This window comes from Panthera tigris, chromosome C1 (assembly GCF_018350195.1).
Source record: "Panthera tigris isolate Pti1 chromosome C1, P.tigris_Pti1_mat1.1, whole genome shotgun sequence".
In the NCBI taxonomy this organism is placed as follows: Eukaryota; Metazoa; Chordata; class Mammalia; order Carnivora; family Felidae; genus Panthera; species Panthera tigris.
In genome coordinates, this window is record NC_056667.1 from 185,489,633 (window position 1) to 185,509,268 (window position 19,636).

The 19,636-nt window shown below is 40.1% G+C and overlaps 1 protein-coding gene across 11 annotated transcripts in view; it reads left to right on the plus strand.

The window, feature by feature from the left end:
• The window catches only part of CFLAR (CASP8 and FADD like apoptosis regulator), a 110,944-nt gene that overhangs the window by 54,109 nt on the left and 37,199 nt on the right, over positions 1 to 19,636 (plus strand). For 8 of the 11 annotated variants that reach the window (XR_006220886.1, XR_006220885.1, XM_015540989.2 and 5 more), the window contains 5 exons: positions 1,239 to 1,374; positions 2,217 to 2,302; positions 6,807 to 6,864; positions 10,077 to 10,126; positions 10,864 to 10,942. Coding sequence is in view for 9 of the 11 variants with exons in the window: in XM_015540989.2 (XP_015396475.1) it covers positions 1,239 to 1,374; positions 2,217 to 2,302; positions 6,807 to 6,864; positions 10,077 to 10,126; positions 10,864 to 10,942 (409 nt within the window). In the remaining 2 variants the exon portion in view is untranslated. Of the gene's footprint in view, positions 1 to 1,238; positions 1,375 to 2,216; positions 2,303 to 4,784; positions 4,820 to 6,806; positions 6,865 to 10,076; positions 10,127 to 10,863; positions 10,943 to 19,636 lie in introns of those variants that run through there. The other 3 variants (XM_007090002.3, XM_007090001.3, XM_042995050.1) reach the window with 3 other exon arrangements.

Below are 19,636 nucleotides of genomic sequence, written 5' to 3' on the forward strand. Positions count from 1 at the left end.
AAAATATGTTCTTAAAGGACCTGTCTTTAAGGACTCTGGTAAATTGTTGCTTGAGAATTTTCTCATGTTCCATAATAATTGTAGTTTTGTTTCTGAAATCTATAAATATAGGGTGACTGTATGCCCCCACCATCAAATGCGTCAAATGGAAGGAAAAGGAAAAAATAGAACTTCTTTTTGGTATCCTCAAGTCAACTTATTGCCAATCACTTATATCAATTTCATGATGATTATTATTAAAAATAAATAAATATAGCACCTCAGTAACTAAATGTTAGAGGAAATAAAACCCAAAGCAATGCCTATTTCTGAAATATAGTTCTTTCATAATCTCTGTGGTCTAGGGCAAGTAAGTAGCAATATACCCTAACTTTTTAATTTTGCCTCATACTCCCAGAGTCAGAATGAGTTGGAATGTCTAGCAGTGATTAAGATATTTTAGAAATTTCTGGGGTGCCTGGGTGGCACAGTCAGTAAAGCGTCCGACTTTGGCTCAGGTCATGATCTCATGCTTGTGGGATCTCACTGGGTTCTGTGCTGACAGCTCAGAGCCTGGAGCCTGCATCAGATTCTGTGTCTCCCTTTCTCTCTGCTCCTCCCCCACTAGCTCCCAGTCTGTCTCTCTAAAAAATAAATAAACATTGAAAAAATTTTACATATTTTAGGAACTTCAAAACTGCATCATGGGGATTTTTCTTTCCCCCAGCTATCTTCTCTCTTCCCTTTTTAGGAAAGCCATTAGAGTTTTTCAGTATAATACCAGAGTAGCCTTTTGGAACAGAATGAACTCAGGCAGATTTTGTTTTTAGGCCTGCTCTCCCACAGTACTTTTTTGTTGTTGTTGTTTTTGTTAAGTAGGCTCCATGCCCAATGTGGAGCTTGATCTCATAACCCTGAGATCAAGAGTTGTGTGCTTTACTGACTGAGCCAGCCAGGTGCCTCATCTCACAGTACTTCTTGATGACGTAAAATGACTCATGTGTCCCCAACCTAGGTACAGGTTGTCCGCCAAAAGACTTACCACCACCTCTTTCTCTGTAAAATCCAGGAGTGTAATTTGCTTCTGGCCCTGGAGGGACTATGAAACAGAGAGGTCTGGTTTAAGATCACTGCAGATCATGGAATGGGTTCTTCTTCTCACATTTGCTTGCTGTTACAAATCACACAGCTTGGGGTTTGCATTTAGGGCTTAACAGTTCACCTTACTGAAATTTGTTTCTTCTTGGTGGCTCTCTTAGAGTTTCCTAGATCTTGTGATTGAATTGGAGAAGCTAAATCTGATTGCTCCAGATCGATTGGATTTATTAGAAAAATGCTTAAAGAACATCCACAGAATAGACCTGAAGACAAAAGTCCAGAAATACAAGCAGTCTGGTAAGTAGAATTTTGGCCTCTCAGTGGCCCAAGGAAAGTACCCTGGGCATACTAGGTTTGATTGGTAAAGATTCATTTGTTGGACGGGTGGAGGGAACAGAACCTGAGTGTCCACAGCCCCCACTAGCCTGTGGCTCGAGGTCACATCCCCTCTAACTTTCATATCTCAGATCTGCTGACTTTATCACCCACACCCATGATCACAGAGTCTCAGCTCTCTGCAAAATGCTGCTGAGAAGTTCCTAACATCCTGGCCTTCATGAAATAGTCTGCACCCCCATTTTCTGCATAGGTTGGCAGCACAGTGGACACTCAGAGCTTTTGAGGATATGCCAGGCCCTGCTGCACTGCTCCAATGTTTGGCCTGACCACTATCCAATTCTGGGTCTCATCCTGTCACTGGGATCCCATAACTGCCCTGCATGTGTCCTGAGTTTCCAAAACCCCATGGAAAAGGGTGCATTTGCCCCCTTCTTAAAGGTGACCAGTCTCACATTGGCCTTCTTCCTCATGCCACCCTCCCCCATTGTCTTTTAGATTCAGGCTCAGCATGGACTCTGTTGCTCTGTTAGCAGTCCACTGCCACCATAGAGTTACAGCCTAATGGGGATAGCTGAGACCCAATGATCTACAGGTCACCCCATGACCAATAAAAAAATCAAGGATGGGTGTAGCATTTTTAGCACATTCTTAATGATAGTGGGAGATATTTTGACCTTAGTAGGGTGGTTAGAAAGTTTAGGATATTTTGAAAGATGATTGACCCTGAACTGAGCCATTGTTGAATATGCATTTGATAGTAACTTATAAATCTTAACTCCATACCTCTCTCCTGCTTATAGCTCAAGGAGGTGAAACAAGTTATATAAGTGCACTCCAGGCATCTCTCCCAAATTTGAGTCTTAAGGATCCTTCATATAACTTAAGGGTGAGTCTGGAGCACATGTATGGAATTCCAGCATGAAACAGTTTCAGAACTTTGATAAAAATACAGACATTTGCACAGCATGGACTTCATTTAATATCTGAAAAAATGTGATAGTCATGTGCATTTGTTTTTGAAATATGTGTAACTTCTTATGGTCACAAAATTGGCATGTGTTCATTGAGATAATTTGGAAAATATAGAGAAATATAAAAGAAGAGCAATAAATCACTTCTATCCTACCATCTAAAGGTATGTTGGCAAATTTCCTTCTAGTCTTTTTTCTATGCATGTTTGTGTATCTACATATCCAATTGAACATTTTTTTTCATAGTTCATTTGTTCTTTAGAAAATTTAGGTGTTTTTGTTTTTGTTTTTGTTTTGAGAGAAAGAGTGCACATACATGGGGTAGGGGCAGAGAGAGAGGGAGACAGAAAATCCCAAGCAGGCTCCTTGCTGTCACTGCAGAGCTGGATGCAGGACTTGATCTCACAAACTGTGAGATCATGACCTGAGCCGAAATCAAGAATTGGACACTTCGCTGACTGAGCCACCCAGGCGTCCCTAGAAGATTTAGCTTTTTAAATATAAATAGATAGTGCATCCTCATGGACAAAAATTTCAAAATATACTAAAAGAATTTTTTAAAGTATGTTTTCTCTTACTCCACTTCCTTTCCCCAGAGGCAGCTGTTGTTAACCATTTTCTTCTATACACATTCAGAGACAGTCTATATACATACCATATCTCATTTTTGGTTTTTCCTTTCTGTGCAAATGGTAGAACACTATGCCCATTGAGCTGAGAATTCTTGGAAATTGTTCCATATGAATCATATGTGACAACCTCTATTTTGTCATTGCTTTTAATGGGTGCATATGGTTCTACTTTCTGGAACTTTAATATCTGAAAAAATGTGATAGTCATGTGGATTTGTTTTTGAAATATGTGTAACTTCTTATGGTCGCAAAATTGGCATGTGTTCATTGAGATAATTTGGAAAATATAGAGAAATATAAAAGAAGAGCAATAAATCACTTCTATCCTACGATTAATCCTGGGTGTATTACAATGTGTATAGCCCTTTCTTGTGTGTATTTAGATTGTTTCCAGTCTTTTTTTTTAATACAGTGATTCAAAATAAATATACTTGTATTTACCTCTCTGTGCATTTGCTTGTTATTGGGCGTATTTAATGATTTCAACAAAAGTGTTTTTGTTATTGAGTGATATTATTGAGTAATTGAGTTGTGACCCTAAATATCACATAGTCACTTCTGGTTGTTGTTTTAGTAAATGGTGCAAGGTATTATCAGAATTCTTCTTGGCTAATTTTTTATCTTGAAGAGTTAATCCTAGTATATGTGGAATTTGTAGTCAGGCCTCAGGCCACAGTGCAATTTCATGATTAAATTATAAACACTTTAAAAGCACCTGAAGAAAACATTAACTACCCTGTAATATAGTTTCATGAAAAATGTGAGATGTGAGGATATCTCTGAGCAATAGAATTTCAGAGCTAAAATGGGTATTAAGGATTATACTGTTCACCCCCCTCATTGAACAAATAAGGAAATTTAGGCCTAAAGTGCATTAAGTGATTGCCCACCTCTACCTATCACCAGAACTGGGCCCAGTCCATGTTCCTTCCTCTGTGACATGGCATATTTAATAAACTATATACCAGTCATGACATAGCTTAAATATATCTGTCACTTTTTTTCAAGAATAAAATATACTTTCTTTTGTCCTTCTGAATCTCTATGATACCAAATTATGAAACCAAATTGATTTAGGATTCACATCCAGGTTTTCTGAGTATTCTCTGCTATTGTATATCTAATATAAATTATACTGTCACTCTTAGTTAAAACCTTGCCATATTTTTACTATTGTCTTTCTATTTTGTTGATGAGAATAACTGTATTTACTGTATATGTAAATAGACATTTGATTTTCTGTCATTTAATTTTCTGTATATCTGTGACCCTGATCATTCATTTAGTAAACAGACCCTGTGGCATATGGATTCAGCATATTTCTCATAAAATTAGGAGGTGAATACCTGGATGTTAACTCATACAAGAGTGCAAAGTGCTTTAAAAATCATAGTGACACTAAATGACACATGATACCAACATTTTATAGAATAAAAAAGTTGTGTCACTCTGCAATATGATGCTTTTTAAATCCAGCTTTGTTTTGATGTTGTATCTCCTTAATAGCTATGTAAATGTGAATGCACATCCATGTGGGGTTCCAAATTCTATGTAGTATTGTAGTATTATCAGCTTCTGGCTAAGTCTCTTATTATTAGTGATAAAAGCAACTTACATGTTTTTCTTTAATTTAGACACACAGACTTAGCTACAGACACAGCTTAATGAATAGTATACTTCTCTCTTTTGGCTAGGATAGCTTCAGAGGAGAACTGTCATTTGAAAGCTGAACCTATCAGATGGTTGGGAGTATGTGGTATATGTACCTTACAAAGGACCTGTCATCTGAGAAGAGAAAGGGTCGGTTCAATCTTTCATTCTCTGATTAATTTCATTCTAGCCCTCAGAATTGGTAGTTGATTTTTTTTTTTTGGTAGCTGACTTTTAAGAACCAAGCCCATATGTGACTTCTGTGTAGCTAAGCATTATAGAAACACAGTAACTAGACATTTATTAAGCTCTTCCATAAGCTAGCACTGTGCTAAATGCTTGTGTACATTTAGTCTTCACAAAAATGTATAAGGTGGCTATTGCTATTATCCTCATTTGAAGATAAAGAAACAGACATAGAGGTAAAATAACTTGCTCAAGCTTACATAGCTAGTAAGTGACAGAATCAGGATTCATAGCCAGGTTTGTCTGGGCTAGAACTCCCACTATTTTTTTTTTTTTTTTTTTTTGAGTATCATTGCCACAAAATGTTACATTAGTTTCAGGTATACAGCATAGTGATTTGACAAGTTTATACATTATGTTATGTTGTTATGTTTACCACAAGTGTAGCTATCTTCTGTCACCATACAAGCTAATATCATTGATTATATTTCTTAGGCTGTGACTTATTCACTCCATAACTGGAAGCCGTCACCCATTTGGCCCATCCTCCCACCCCTCTCTCCTCTGGCAACCATCAGTTTGTCCTATTTATAGGTCTGATTCTGCTTTTTGTTTGTTTATTCATATTTTAAAAATTTTTTAATTTATTTTTATTTTAGAGAGAGAGTGTGAGCGGGGGAGAGGAGCAGAGGGAGAGAGAGAAAGAGACTCTTAAGCAGGCTCCACACTGAGTGCAGAGCCCGATGTGGGGCTTGATTCCATGATTCTGGGATCATGACCTGAGCTGAAATCAAGAGTCGGATGCTCAATTGACTGAGCCACCCAGGTGTCCCCATATATATATTTTTTAAGATTCCACATATGAGTGGTATTTGTCTTTCTCAGTCTGACTTACTCCACTTAGCATGATACCTTCTACGTCAATCCATGTTGTTACAAATGGCACAATCTCATCCTTTTTTGTGCCTGTGTAATATTCCATTTTATACATATACCATATCTTTTTTATCCATATCTGTTCTTTATCAATACATACTTAGGTTGCTTCTATATCTTGGCTTTTTAAAATAATGCTGTAGTAAACATAGGGGTACACATATCTTTTTGAATTAATATTTTCGTATTCTTTGGGTAAATACCCAGTAGTGGAACTACCAGAATATGTAGTATTTCTATTTTTCATTTTTTGAGGAACCGCCTCCATACTGTTTTCCACAGTGGCTGAACAAATATACATTCCCACCAACAGTGCATGAGGGTTCCTTTTTCTCCACATCCTCACCAGTACTTTAGAACTCTCATTCTTTCTTTCTTTCTTTTTTTTTTTTAAGTTTTTAAAACTTATTTTTGACAGAGAGAGTGAGTGTGAGCTGGGGAGGGGCAGAGAGAGAGGGAGATACAGAATCTGAAGCAGGCTCCAGGCTCTGAGCTGTCAGCACAGAGCCCGACGCGGGGCTCGAGCTCACAAACTGTGAGATTCATGACCTGGGCTGAAGTTGGATGCTTAACCGACTGAGCCCCCCAGGCACCCCTAGAACTCTCATCCTTAACCATAACGTACATTGCCTCTGTGTTAAAGGATCAGGTAGAATGTCAATCTGATGTTCCAACAGCTTGTTCTAACTTGCAGCTATTATAGCAACTCTACAATACCGTAACATCTGACTTCATTGAGCTGTTTTGGAATATTCTAATAAGCTAATTTAGCATATTTACATGTTCATTGTATTTTTACTTTTTAAAAAGAAGAGTTGCCTTGTTCTTTGGCTATAGAAATGGGACTTACGGAGTTAACCGCTCTTGCTATTCTCCTTTAGATAATTTAACTGTGAATGTGATACTTTAATTTTTTTCCTGGGTAAGAATTCTCTTGAGATATTTAAAGAGGTGTGATATAAAGTGCCTCTGAAAAAACTAACAGGGGGTATGACCTTATTCTTTATATTTGAAGCTCCAGAATGGGAGAAGTAATGAACAAAGACTCAATGTGGGACAACCTGATACTCAGAGTAAGGCCAATTTTTCTTTCTTTCTTTTTTTGTAATGTTTATTCACTTTTGAGAGCAAGGGAGAGCGGGTATGTGAGCAGGGGAGGGTGAGAGAGAGACACACACAGAATCCGAAGCAGGCTCCAGGCTCTGAGCTGTCAGCACAGAGCCTGATGCTGGGCTGAAACCCCCAAGCCGTGAGATCATGACCTGAGCTGAAGTCGGATGCTTAACTGACTGAGCCACCCAGGTGCCCCTACATTCATTCTTTATAAATGCTTGATAATTCAAGTACAAATCATTGCATTTTTGGAGTTTCCCATTTCCTTTATCTACCTATTCTGATTAAGTTCTCAAAATAAATAGCAGTTAAGTTCTTAAAATGTAGTCATTGGCATTTCTAATTATGTAATGAATTAGCTTATTTGAACCTAAATACCTCTTACTCAGTTTCATCATCTTGGAGATGTTTTTAAGAAGTTTCAGGTTTTATACCTGAAATGGAACTATGATCAGGCTATGTGAAACATTAATCTAGCCATGATAATAAATTGAGTTAAATTGAATATCTAGCAGCAGGAAGAAGAAAGGTTACTAGGATCTTGTTTTATAGCTTATTTAATACATCTAGATACTCTACAGATGACATCTCTGTACTCCTAAAAAGAAGGAAAAAATACAATTAAAAACTAGGCATTTCAACCCATACAATTTCTCTCTTCTCTCTTAAAACATCAGCACTTGATCCTATAACATCATTTAAAAAATGAATTTCTTTTGCTTGTCTTGAGTCCTCCTTCAAGTGAAGGCTGAGACTTGGTCTCACACTGCATTGTAGATGATTGTGTTTCAGAACTCAAGGAGGCATGGGATTGATAGGCAGGTAAGGAGGGCTCAGTCTTCCCTGAGGGGCTTGGAGTTTGTCCTGGGTGCAGTGCTGAGAGCCGATGGAAGCCTTCTTTATGTGGCAGGCCCCTTGCCAAAATCTTAGACTCAGCCTACATGCTGTCTGCCTGCACCTAGAAACTGAGAAGGATTTCTCCCAGATTAGCCAGATGGCATAGCTCATGCCTGTCATTCCTCACCTAGTATTCTGCTCTCCAGCAAAAGCTATTGAGAAGTGAATTTATTCCTGAAGTGACAGCATGTTTCTCAAAACATTGACGAGGTGGTGAGAATTTGCATTTTGAAAGCTGTTTAAAAGGAAAATAGGAGAGCTGGCAGATTTGGATAGGAATGAAGAACAATCAGTCTTCTTTCCACAGCACACCCTGACGGCAGGTTTATCCTTCACTGTAGTTATACAGGAGAGATAAGTGAGGCACCTAACACCTCTGGTGATTCTTAGGAGAGCTAGGTACCTGCTTTCACCTGGATGCTTTATTTGCTAATAAAAGGAAAAGTCTTCATATTAATTTTGACTTCCAAATAGATTTCAATTGGATGATGATGATGATCACTGTAATTTATTAAGCTCTTACTAAATGCCTTAATCTGAGATAAGCATATTAAAATAAGTTATTTTGTGTTTTTTATTCTGTTAATCCATGATTGCTTAAATGCAAAATGATAAAGAGAAATTTCCTTTTAATCCCAAGTATCAGATAACCACTGTTAATATTGATTTATATACCGCTGGACTGTTATTTTTAAGCATATCTATGTGTAAGCATATGCACACAAATACATATATTTAAGTATGTTGGATTAATAATATTCATGTTGTAAAATAATCCATTTCACTTACTATGTCTTATGTATCTTTTCATGTCAAATACAAAAATATCTTTCTTATCCTTTTTAACATGTATAGTATCCATTATATGTATCATGATTAATTTAGCCAGTTTCATTTTTAAGTATTTTTCTAGTTTGAGGCCATTATAAAATTTTTTTTTTATACTGTTTATTTATTTTTGGAAGGAAGAGAGAGAGACAGAGTGTGAGTAGGAGAGGGGCAGATAGAGAGGGAGACACAGAATCTGAAGCAGGCTCCAGGCTCTGAGCTGTCAGCACAAAGCCCAACACAGGGCTCGAACTCATGAACTGCAAGATCATGACCTGAGCTGAAGTCAGATGCTTAACCAACTAAGCCACCCAGGTGCCCCAGTTTGAGGCCATTATAAACAGTTATGCAGTACATATTTTTGCATACTTGCTCTATTATTTCCTTAGGATAAACTTCTAGAAGCAAAATGTTGTTTTAAAGGATATCACCAGTTGTTCTTTAAAAAGATTGTTTTCTTTTTAAGATTTTATTTTGTTTTAAGTATTCTCTACACCTGACGTGGGGCTTGAACTTACAACCCTGAGATCAAGAGTCACACACTCCACTGACTGAGCCAACCAGATGCCCCTTAAAACAGTTTCAACTTACACACTTGAAAGGCCTCATTTCCCTCAAACCTTAAAAATACTGGCATTTTCTTTGCTTGTCTTTGACATTCTCATTTTTGCAACAATCTTCTAAGGTAGATGTTGGTATGTTCACCTTAGGGATTTAAAACCAAAACAAAAGAGCCTGAGACTTCAGCAGTAAACTTGCCTAAGATCACAGAACTCATCAGTGATGGTGCTAGGGTTTGAGCTAGCCCTTTACGGCTTCAAAACTGGTGGTTTCTCCACCTCTCTGGGCTAATAAAGTCATTTTTACCTAATGATATTGACTTTAGGCTCATCTACATTTGCTAGCCTCACTGTCCTTATCTTGCAACTGCCATTTTATTTTATGATCTCTCAATATCCCTGGACTAAGAAAACATGGCCATCTGTTGTACAAGTGGCTAATACAAGTACATTTTCCCTTCTCTGCAGTCTCTAAGGCTCTCCCCCTCTAGGCCTTATCCACCTTGTCCACATGGAAAAAAGCTATTGATATTGCTAGGTGGTGAGGTTATTGGATTCTCCCTATCAGTTTAAAAATTCATCAGTCACCTGGTCCTCACCTGGAGAAAGGCAAGGGAGAGCCTTTTTTCCCCCTTTGCTATTTAAGCAGTTTTTCTATATAACCCCTGCCTGGCATGCAGACTTGTGTTTTCTTATCAGTTAGGTTCTTCAGTGTGAGGCTGAAACCTTGGGGCCAAGTAGAGCTGAGGAAAGAGGACACAGTAAGGGGAAGAAAATAGGGGAAGAGGACAGCTGAGATATAAAGAAACCCAGTCAGCATGGGAGTGTGCTTAGTTCTCCTTCAGCTTTGTAAATGGTTTCTCTCTCTCACCCCCTCACCCCCCCAGGAGAATCAGTGAAGACATCCATTCAGGAATCAGGAACATCTCTACCTCAGGTATGGAATAAATGATCTAATTTGGTATTGTATTGTTTGCACAGTATCTGTGGGGAACACTGGCTTCTTTAAAATATCTATTAAGAATTCTCTGTGACAAGAATAGGATGCTGACAGTGTGAGAGTGCCTTTTTCTTGAGAGATCTCCTAAGGGGGAACCTTGGATAGAGCAATGAAGTTGTTGTGGAAGTGGATTGCATTAGTGAACTTTGGAATGCAGGAAAATTCCAAAGTAGCACTTCTCTTCCCAGCTGAGTGATTGGTGAATATATAAGTAAGCAATGACACTGAACCTTGACTTGCTCTGGCTTTTTTTTTTTTTTTTTTTTAAAGGCTGAAACCTTTTCACCATAAGGAGGCAATAGAAAGCTTCCTTTTTTACTGGTTTGGAAAGATATCACTTGTGTAACCTTAAGTTACTGTGGAAACAGATCCATCCTTTCAGCTTTAAATTGTCTTTATCCTGTGGCTCTAAGACGTGTGTAAAGGGACTGTGATTTTCATTAAAATTAAATAAAAACTGAAACAGCTCGTCTTAAACATATTACCCAAATAGAGGAAAAATATGAAATTAATGGGAAATGTCAGATGTGATGACTTCAGGCTGTATCTATTGAATGGCTCACCTGGCAACAGGAAGTTTGAGGAAATCCAAAAGAAAATATGGTTTATGGGTGGGACCTATAGGAAGCAGAGCAATGTCTAGCGTTTTCAACAATTGCTGTTTTCCTTTCCAGCACATACAAGAGAGATATAGGATGCAGAGCAAGCCCCTGGGAATCTGCCTGATAATTGACTGCATTGGCAATGATACAGGTAGGTATGCATGCTGCAGATTAACTGATACCCCACAGTGAGGTCATAGCCCAGAAAAGCTGTATTCATCAGTGATCATCACAAGCTGTTATAACAAACCACTGCCAAAATCTGTGGTTTCACATAGCAAGGGAAACTTTCTCACTCATGGCACAGCCTAGTATGAATTGGGCTGGAGCCAGCTTTGTTCCATGTGTCATTCAGTGGCTTCATCATCTGAAGCCTTGGGGTTTTCCACAGGATCCTCTGTATCTGGCTGGTGGATTGTGGGATATCAAATAGCTATGTTCTGGTTAAAGAGATTATAGGGAATGCATTATACTACTTTCTGGCCCTGCTGAAAACAGCTGACCAGTATCTAATTAATGCATGTTTAGGGATTGGGTCCTGCCTGTGCTCGTGAATTCCTTAGACCATGTTATCTATGGAATATCTTATCTTGTTCTCCACCCTGCTTTCAGCATCTGCTCTTTTGTAGTCTTAGGAGCACCTTGTTTTTTTGCATGCTTTCTATATGTTCTCACTGGCAGTAGCCGCTGACATATTGCACAATGTTTTCCCTATAATGTAGGCCCAATAAATACAGGAACTTGAGAGCAGCTCGGGGAAACTTCTCTTAGCCTCCCTTTCACCTGTCTTGACTTGTGGCGTCTTGAGTAATCCTTTCTGCCGTCCTTGGCTTTGCTGGACAAAACTGAAAGCTGAACCCACAACTGGGGACCCTGACATGATCCCACAGTGGATGAATGAAATTCATGGACGATCTCACAAGAGATTTTAGGGGCCAGTCCTGAGAAAGTGAAATGCATCATTTCCATCCACATTCCATTGGTCAAATGCACTCATGTGGCCCCACTTAACTGCAGTGGATAAGGAACTCAGTCTGGCTGCATGCCAGGAGGAAACTGGAAGGAGATCTGGGGAGCACATAGCATTGTCTCTGGCACAAAGGTGTAATTGGTGAAAGTTGGTGAGCTTCAGTCTGGCTTTTTCATGCTGGGTGCTGTGGCAGAGAGGAGGCTGGGGATCCAGAGTGGGGTTTAAAATGGAAGGCTTGCTGGCTTCAGTGTTAGCAGATACCCCATCATTTCATATAGATAGACTATGAAAGCTCTTCTGGGGGACACTAAAAATGTCATAATGTGTGTTCACTTAGAGGCAGTGTGTCACTTGATTCTGGCACCCGGTACTTTGGTTGTTGGCCTGAGTCTGTACTACTTGTGTGTTCCTTGTTGTTCAATCTGAATTGATTCTCTTGCTCAATTGTTGCTGGATGTCTTACTCAAACTGAATCAATCACTGGTGATGCATCAAAGAATGTAAGAAGAATCTCATTGCGAAACAATGTGCTTAATTATTTACCTCTTCCTTAGTTGATCATTACATTCCCACAGTTTTCCTGCTTTTCAAAATTCTTAGAATGAGTCAGATCTGTCTTTCAGGCTCACTTAAATGTTACCAGGGTGAGTTTTACAGAAAGAGACTCTAAGAGAAGGTCAAATAATCAAATATTAGGTTGAATTTCCCAGAATTTTAAGATATGATCTCATTTTCTCATGTTCTGTTTTTGGTTTAATGTGAGAAATACCATCTCCTCAGCTATAGATGCGTGTCCTTTCCTTTTTAGCCATTAGTATCCATATAAGAATGAGAAAATATTTTCTCAATGAGTAACTTCCTGCTTTAAAAGAGTAATCATCTTCTACTTTCTATTATAGTCAGTTCTGTTTCATTCATTGGCAGAACGTGCCCAGCTGCACGATGTATGTTTGTTGTATGAAGATAATCATAAAGCTATCACCTGCTATGAATTTGTGGCTAAAACCCAGTGTCTATTTGCTTCCCTTGCTGAGTTATGGGCCTCTTGTGGGCAGGGACTGAATGTATATTTATGTTTTCCTGCGTTATAGGAGCATGGTCAGAGTTGGGCCCTGGAATATGACTGCATGGGTTTGAATCATGGCTCTGCCATGTCCTAAATTATAACCTTGGGCAATTTTCCTAGACTCTCCATGCCTCAGTTTCCCTTCTATAAAATGGATTAATAACAGGACCTCTCTCTTGGGGAAGTTGGGAGAAGTGAGTGAGTTCATACTTGTCAAGAGCTTAGAGCAGTGCCTGGCACCCTGTGAGCATATACAAAATGCTAGCTAACCTTATTTTTTCATTTTGTTTGTTTCATTTTTGTTGCAAACCACTAAGCTAGAACTTTCTGTGGCTTTGTACATGGAGTCTAAGCCCAGACAAATGAGGAAACAGAGGACTGGGGGTCTGACACCTGCACTGGGGCTCAGGGACGAGTGGGGCAGGTTCCCATAGGCTGGGGCTAACTGGAATGGAGGGGAAATACCCAGGTGGGCAGTCCACTCCCACTAGTTATCAGTATGAATGGGCTTGACAGAGACAGAGAGTCTGAGTACAAAGGTTGGGGCCAGGGAGGGTAGGGGGTGGCAAGACTATAGGAGAGAAAGATGGGAGTGAGGATAGCATTGGAGGTGGTATGGGACAGTATCTCTGGCCTGAGGCACGTGCAGGTATTGACATAGGTGTGTTTGAACATTTGCTCCCTTGACTCAAGCTCTCCCTGCTTCTGGGGACAAAGCAAATAACTGATCTTGAGGCTACTAATACAAGCCCCTGGTGGCAGGGTGGCCAGTTGATAGTTAAGAAACAGGACACTTTTACTCCCATTGTGTAGTGGCTTTTATCATCCGAAGGGTCCTGAATCCATTTATATGCCAGCACCAGCAGAGACTCAGAATAGCAGGAGAGTATCAATTGACTTGAAGTGGAAGGCAGTCTCCTCTCTCACACCCTCTCTCTAGGGCTCCAGCTCCTCATTTTCCAATTCTCTCCTGGCACTTGTTCACTGAGGCCTGTAGGCCTGAAATCCTGCTTCAGTTGACAGTAATCCTAAATCCACGCAGCACACTTCATTTCTTCACCTCCATCTTGACAGCATGGGAGGGGGGTGCTTCATCTGGAGAGATTAGGTGGGGTTTCCTTTGTCTCTTGCCTAGTTAACTTAATCATTTGGTTAATGTTGATTATTTGGGAAGAGTGCAGGAGTCTGGGAATAGACATTATTGCCAATTGAAACAAGGGCTCTGAGAGAAACTAACAGTGATACTGTGAGACTAACAGGGGTGGTGATGATGAGAGTGTAAAGTTTATTAAAAATCTGCTCTGTGCCAGGTATTTTGCTAATTCTCACTCAATCTTCATAAATAATACTGTAAGATGAGTACTATTATCCCCATTTTCAAGGTGAGCAAACAGAACACAGTGAACTGCCTTCCTTAACTCCCTAGTAAATGATAGAGCTGACATTTGAAAGCTTTACTCCAAAGCCTCTGATTTTAGCTACTTTGTTATAATGTAAGTTTCGTGAGGGTGGGGAGCTTGTCCATCTCTTTTGCTATGTGTCTGATATCTGGAACAGTGCCTGGCACATAGGAGCTCAATAAATATTTGTTGGCTAGATGAATGGAGGAATAAGGTCTGTTAGCTTCTGTGTTTCTAAAACCATTCCTTTGTATCTGTAGAATTTAGTAGACTCTGCCCTGTCTTCCGAAAAAAAAAAAAAAAATCAGACTTTTATCCAAAGAGTATGCATGTCTTCTAAACATCTATAGGTTTATTTTTCCTTTATCCCATAAATGTTTATTGAGCACTTTGTGCAAAACACCATGCTTGGCCCTGCGTGAGACAAAGATGGAGTCCGGTGTTAGATCGGTCCGTCCAGTGTCAACATTGTTTAACAAGGATAAAGTTATTTTTTGGTGGCTTGTCCTTGAGAAGAAACCTGATAGAGGTCAATTATCTCTTCTTGAAGAGAAAGCTAGGCCTCTGCTAGGTCCTGATTCTCAGTGCCCTGATGTAGCACCAGAATTCTGATCTTGTTGGGAATGGAGAGTTGAATGTCTCAAAACGCAGACGGATGGATCTGAGCTTTGACTTAAAGCTCTGGCTGGCTTTTAGGCTCCTGAATGGAAGGTGGTGTTTGCAGATTTTAAGAGGAAGGGTTTATTCCTCTGTCTTCTCCTTTGCTCTCTCTGAAAATCTTTATAAATCTTGTGTAAGTAAACTTCCTCTTCAAACAGAGCAGCAGGAGTCATGAAAGCCAGACGTTAATAGTGGAAACGCTTTGTAGGTGGTGTTGATTTGAGCTTTGCTGTCCTTGGGGTTGCCCAGTCCCCTTACCCCCTTTGCCCTCAATGGAATGAGTAACAACTCAGATCAGTAGCATTTTCCTGTACTAACAAATGTAGGAACATCTCGGCAAGGGGAAGTGGAGCAGTCACTGTGACCTCTGCTTCTGAGCTATGAAGGCAAGTGGTAAATGGCAGTGGAGACGGCTCAGAGGGAGCAGCCACCACATGCTGCCTGCCAGCTTGAGTGCCAAGGAAGTGGGGCTTCCCCTCCTTGCTATCATGGGATTAATATATTATTAAAGATAGCCTCCTCCTAGAGGCAAGAGACCAGGAAGTCTGTGGTGGCGTCCTTTTTCTTCTGGACATTCTTACCTCTGAGAGCAGAGGTAAGCAGACCTTCATTTGGAAACCTAGTATCACAAATAAAATTCCCCTTTAAACCTAGGATATAAATAAGAATTAAAGGTCCACAATCCCTTATTGGAGACCTTTGTATTTCAGGATTTGGAAGATCCAAGAGTTTAGAAAGATGACAAAGTATAGATGCTGTAATTCATAGAACACTCCAGGGGGGTCCAGGGAAGTACCCCATAATTGTATACGTTAGTATTTCTACAGCAAAATGAATGGATATTCACACTAAGGGGAATAAAGACTCTCAATAGCCTCTCATCAGTTCAGGAAAGGTTTTGCCACAAAATGAATCAGGGAAAAGAACTGAAGGTTTTCAGAGCTTTTGGGGCTTTGGCATTGTGGATAAGGAGTTGCAAATATGTGGAAGAGTAGAGTACTTTGAGGCTGCCTGAGGTACCACAGAAGCTTCTTTGACATGCAATACACAGGCTTATTATTGATATTGTTTTCTGCTACGAAAAGCTAGTCCAGAAGGAATTACTAGTAATCATTTGTACTTAAAAAGAAGACATTTAACAAGTAGTTTATAATTTTGAGTGAATATAGATTGTCCAGCGAAACCCCTTGATTGGTCTATGGAAACAAATGGAAAGTCAGATTTATCCAAGGCTGCCTCTGCCACTCACTTCCTCACTCACTCACTCATTCTGTCTTTGTTCGTCATCATCCCCTATCTGGGGGACCTCCTATTTCACTTGTTCTTCCAGCTTAAATTGTACTTTTACCACAATCTCATCTCCAGGTGTCTCAGACTGCACCGACAGTCCCTTCTCTGACCGTGTGTTTTACCTAAAATCCCACTGTACATGTGACATGTCAACCATTGTTTTGTGCATATTTATAAGCTTTGCTTCCCCAACTAGATTATAGGCTTCTTGAAGGACAGGTGCTTCATCTGTATTTCACAATGTATTTCTGCCACATAGGGAAGAGGAACTGTGTAAAACATGACTTTTGGGGTCAAAAGAATTTGAGAAATGGTGAATAATTTGTTCCTCCTTTGGGGATTTGCATATTGGCCTTAAGGTCTCTGAGCAGTCCTCCTGTAAAGAAACTTATTTAAGTCTTAACCAATGTTGCATCTCACATTTGTAGTTGATCTCAGAACTCCCCTTCTCACTAAGAATAGCCTGCCCAACTTGTATTCCATTTGTGAGTAGTTAGAACTGGGCTGGGATGCCTGGGTGGCTCAGTCGGTTAAGAGTCCGACTTCGGCTCAGGTCATGAACTCGTGGTTTGTGAGTTCAAGCCCCACATCAGGCTCTGTGCTGACAGCTCGGAGCCTGGAGCCTGCTTCGGATTCTGTGTCTCCCTCTCTCTCTGCCCCTCCCCTGCTCATGCTCTGTCTCTCTCTGTCTCTCAAAAATAAATAAATGTTAAAAAGAAATTAAGAAAAGAAAGAACTGGGCTTATTCAAGGTGCTCACTACCTAATGGTAAATAGACTGATGAAGGAAGTGCTCCCTCTTTCTTAGTTATTCCATACGTTTATTTAATGGACTTCTTTTCATAGGTTGTGTCAAGATTAATGTGAACTCATTTTGTTTTATATATTTTTAATATTTTGTCTTATAGTATATATTTTTAAGATTTTATTTTTAAGTAATCTCTACACCCCAGATGGGGCTTAAATTCATGGCCCTAGATTAAGAGTTGCATGTGCTACCAACTGAACCAGCCAGGTGCCCAATGTGAACTCGTTTTTGATGAAAACAAATTATAAATGAATGGGGTCATGACTTTCGACTGTATTTCATTTTTTGAATTTTATCTCAGTAGCCCCCAAACATGTGAGTGGTGCTGACCCCTACCCTTGTCTGCTCACCATTTGGGGCAGTTGATTTCTCAAGAACAGTGGAAGTGTTACAGATACAGGGTTGGGTCAGTACTGGGGTTTCCAGGGTGGGTAGAAGGAGAAGTGGGACTTCTGCCGTCACTAAGGTTGTATTTCCCAAACTCAGCACCCAAGTTTTTCTTCCCCTATTTGAGGGACATGACAAGGCAGCTACTGTGAAAAATGGGACTAACCCAGTAGGTGGAGGAGCCAGAACTTAAACTCACATCTTGTGATTCCAAGACTGCTTCCTCTTTCCCTGTTCCCATGCAGCTGCCTGCTCACTGCTATGTGACAGCCACTGCTCTAGCCAGAGCCTACAGGGAGCTCAGAAAAGGAAAGAGATCTAAGGCACGGGACAGCCCTTGCTCTGTCCCTGACCCCTGCACACCAGCATGGAAAAAGAGACTATGGCTTTCTTTCTTTCTTTTTTTTTTTTTATTATGACATTTATTGTCAAATTGGTTTCCTTATAACACCCAGTGCTCATCCCAACAGGTGCCCTCCTCAGTACCCATCACCCACTTTCCCCTCCCTCCCACCCCCCATCAACCCTCAGTTTATTCTCAGTTTTTAAGAGTCTCTTATGGTTTGGCTCTCTCCGTCTCTAACTTTTTTTTTTCCTTCCCCTCCCCCATGGTCTTCTGTTAAGGCTCTCAGGATCCATCTATATAAGAGTGAAAACATATGGTATCTGTCTTTCTCTGTATGGCTTATTTCACTTAGCATCACACTCTCCAGTTCCATCCATGTCGCTACAAAAGGCCATATTTCATTCTTTCTCATTGCCACGTAGTATTCCATTGTGTATATAAACCACAATTTCTTTATCCATTCATCAGTTGATGAACATTTAGGCTCTTTCCATCATTTGGCTATTGTTGAAAGTGCTGCTATAAACATTGGAGTACAAGTGCCCCTATGCATCAGGACTCCTGTATCCCTTGGGTAAATTCCTAGCAGTGTTATTGGTGGGTCATAGGGTAGATCTATTTTAAATTTTTTGAGGAACCTCCACACTGTTTTCCAGAGCAGCTGCACCAGTTTGCATTCCCACCAACAGTGCAAGAGGGTTCCCGTTTCTCCACATCCTCTCCAGCATCTATGAGACTATGGCTTTCTTTCAAGGACTTTGATAAGGGGGGAAATCTTTACAGTGAAGATTGGGTTTTGAGGGAAGTGAGTCAGTCTAAGTAAACAAGAGCTTTGAGTCTGGTTTTCCCTGTTTGCTTCTGCCCCCTGGAGGAAAGAATACTCCATGACCTGTGAGTCCTCAATAGACGACTGGAATAAAACAGTAGTCATGGAACTGGGTTCCTAGTCTGGATTCTCACATTGTTCAGTCCTGTGTTCCAACCTGAGCGCAGTACTGGGTATGGAAAGCTTGCCTACATCTGCTGAGGTGAAGGCCAGGGGGCAGTGCTGGTGGACTTTTTCTACCACAGTGAGATCCTGTGGGGATGAGTGAGCTATTTCATAGGTTATCGGCAACCTGTGTATCATGTTCTTCATTTCCACCACAATATTTATTTATCATAGGGTTTTAAGGAGATTAGCACCTCCCTTATATCTCTCCATTATAGTTTTGTTTTTTTTACCCTTATCTGTGGGCCAGACATACAAGTACATAGCCTAACTACATCTTTAATTAATGGTTATTATGATTTCCTGACTTACCTGGTGAATTATTTATCAAATAATGTATTATTATCAAATAATAATCACTCCAAATTTAGTGGCTTAAAACAACAATATTCATTTATTTATATATCTCTCACAGTTTTTGTGGAGCAGGAGTTTAGGGGTAGCTTAGCTGGGTTGCTCGGGCCCAGAGTCTCTTGGTAGATGGTGGTCAGATTTCAGCTGGGGTCATCCCAAGGCTTGATTGGGATTGGAGAATCCTCTCAGGTGGCTCCCTCATGTGGCTGGGAAGTTGGTGCAGCCCTTATTTCTTCATGTGGGCTTCTGCACGGAACTGCTTGAGTGTTCTAATGACAGGTTAGTTGGCTTCCTCCAGAGTGAGCTGTTCAAAAGAGGGAAAGAGCCAGGTAGAAATTGCATTTTTTTATGATCTAGGTTTGGAAGTCATATAGTATCCCTTCAGCCACAGTCATTAGAAATAAGTTACCAAGTGTGGCCCACATTCAAGGGGAGGGTAATTACACTCTTTTTAAGGAAGGAGTGTCAAAAAATTTGTGGACACATTTAAAACTGCCATATCTGGTAGATGTGGGGCCACAATTAAACCCAGCTCTCCTGAGTGGAAAGTTCCACTAGACCCAATGTGAACATA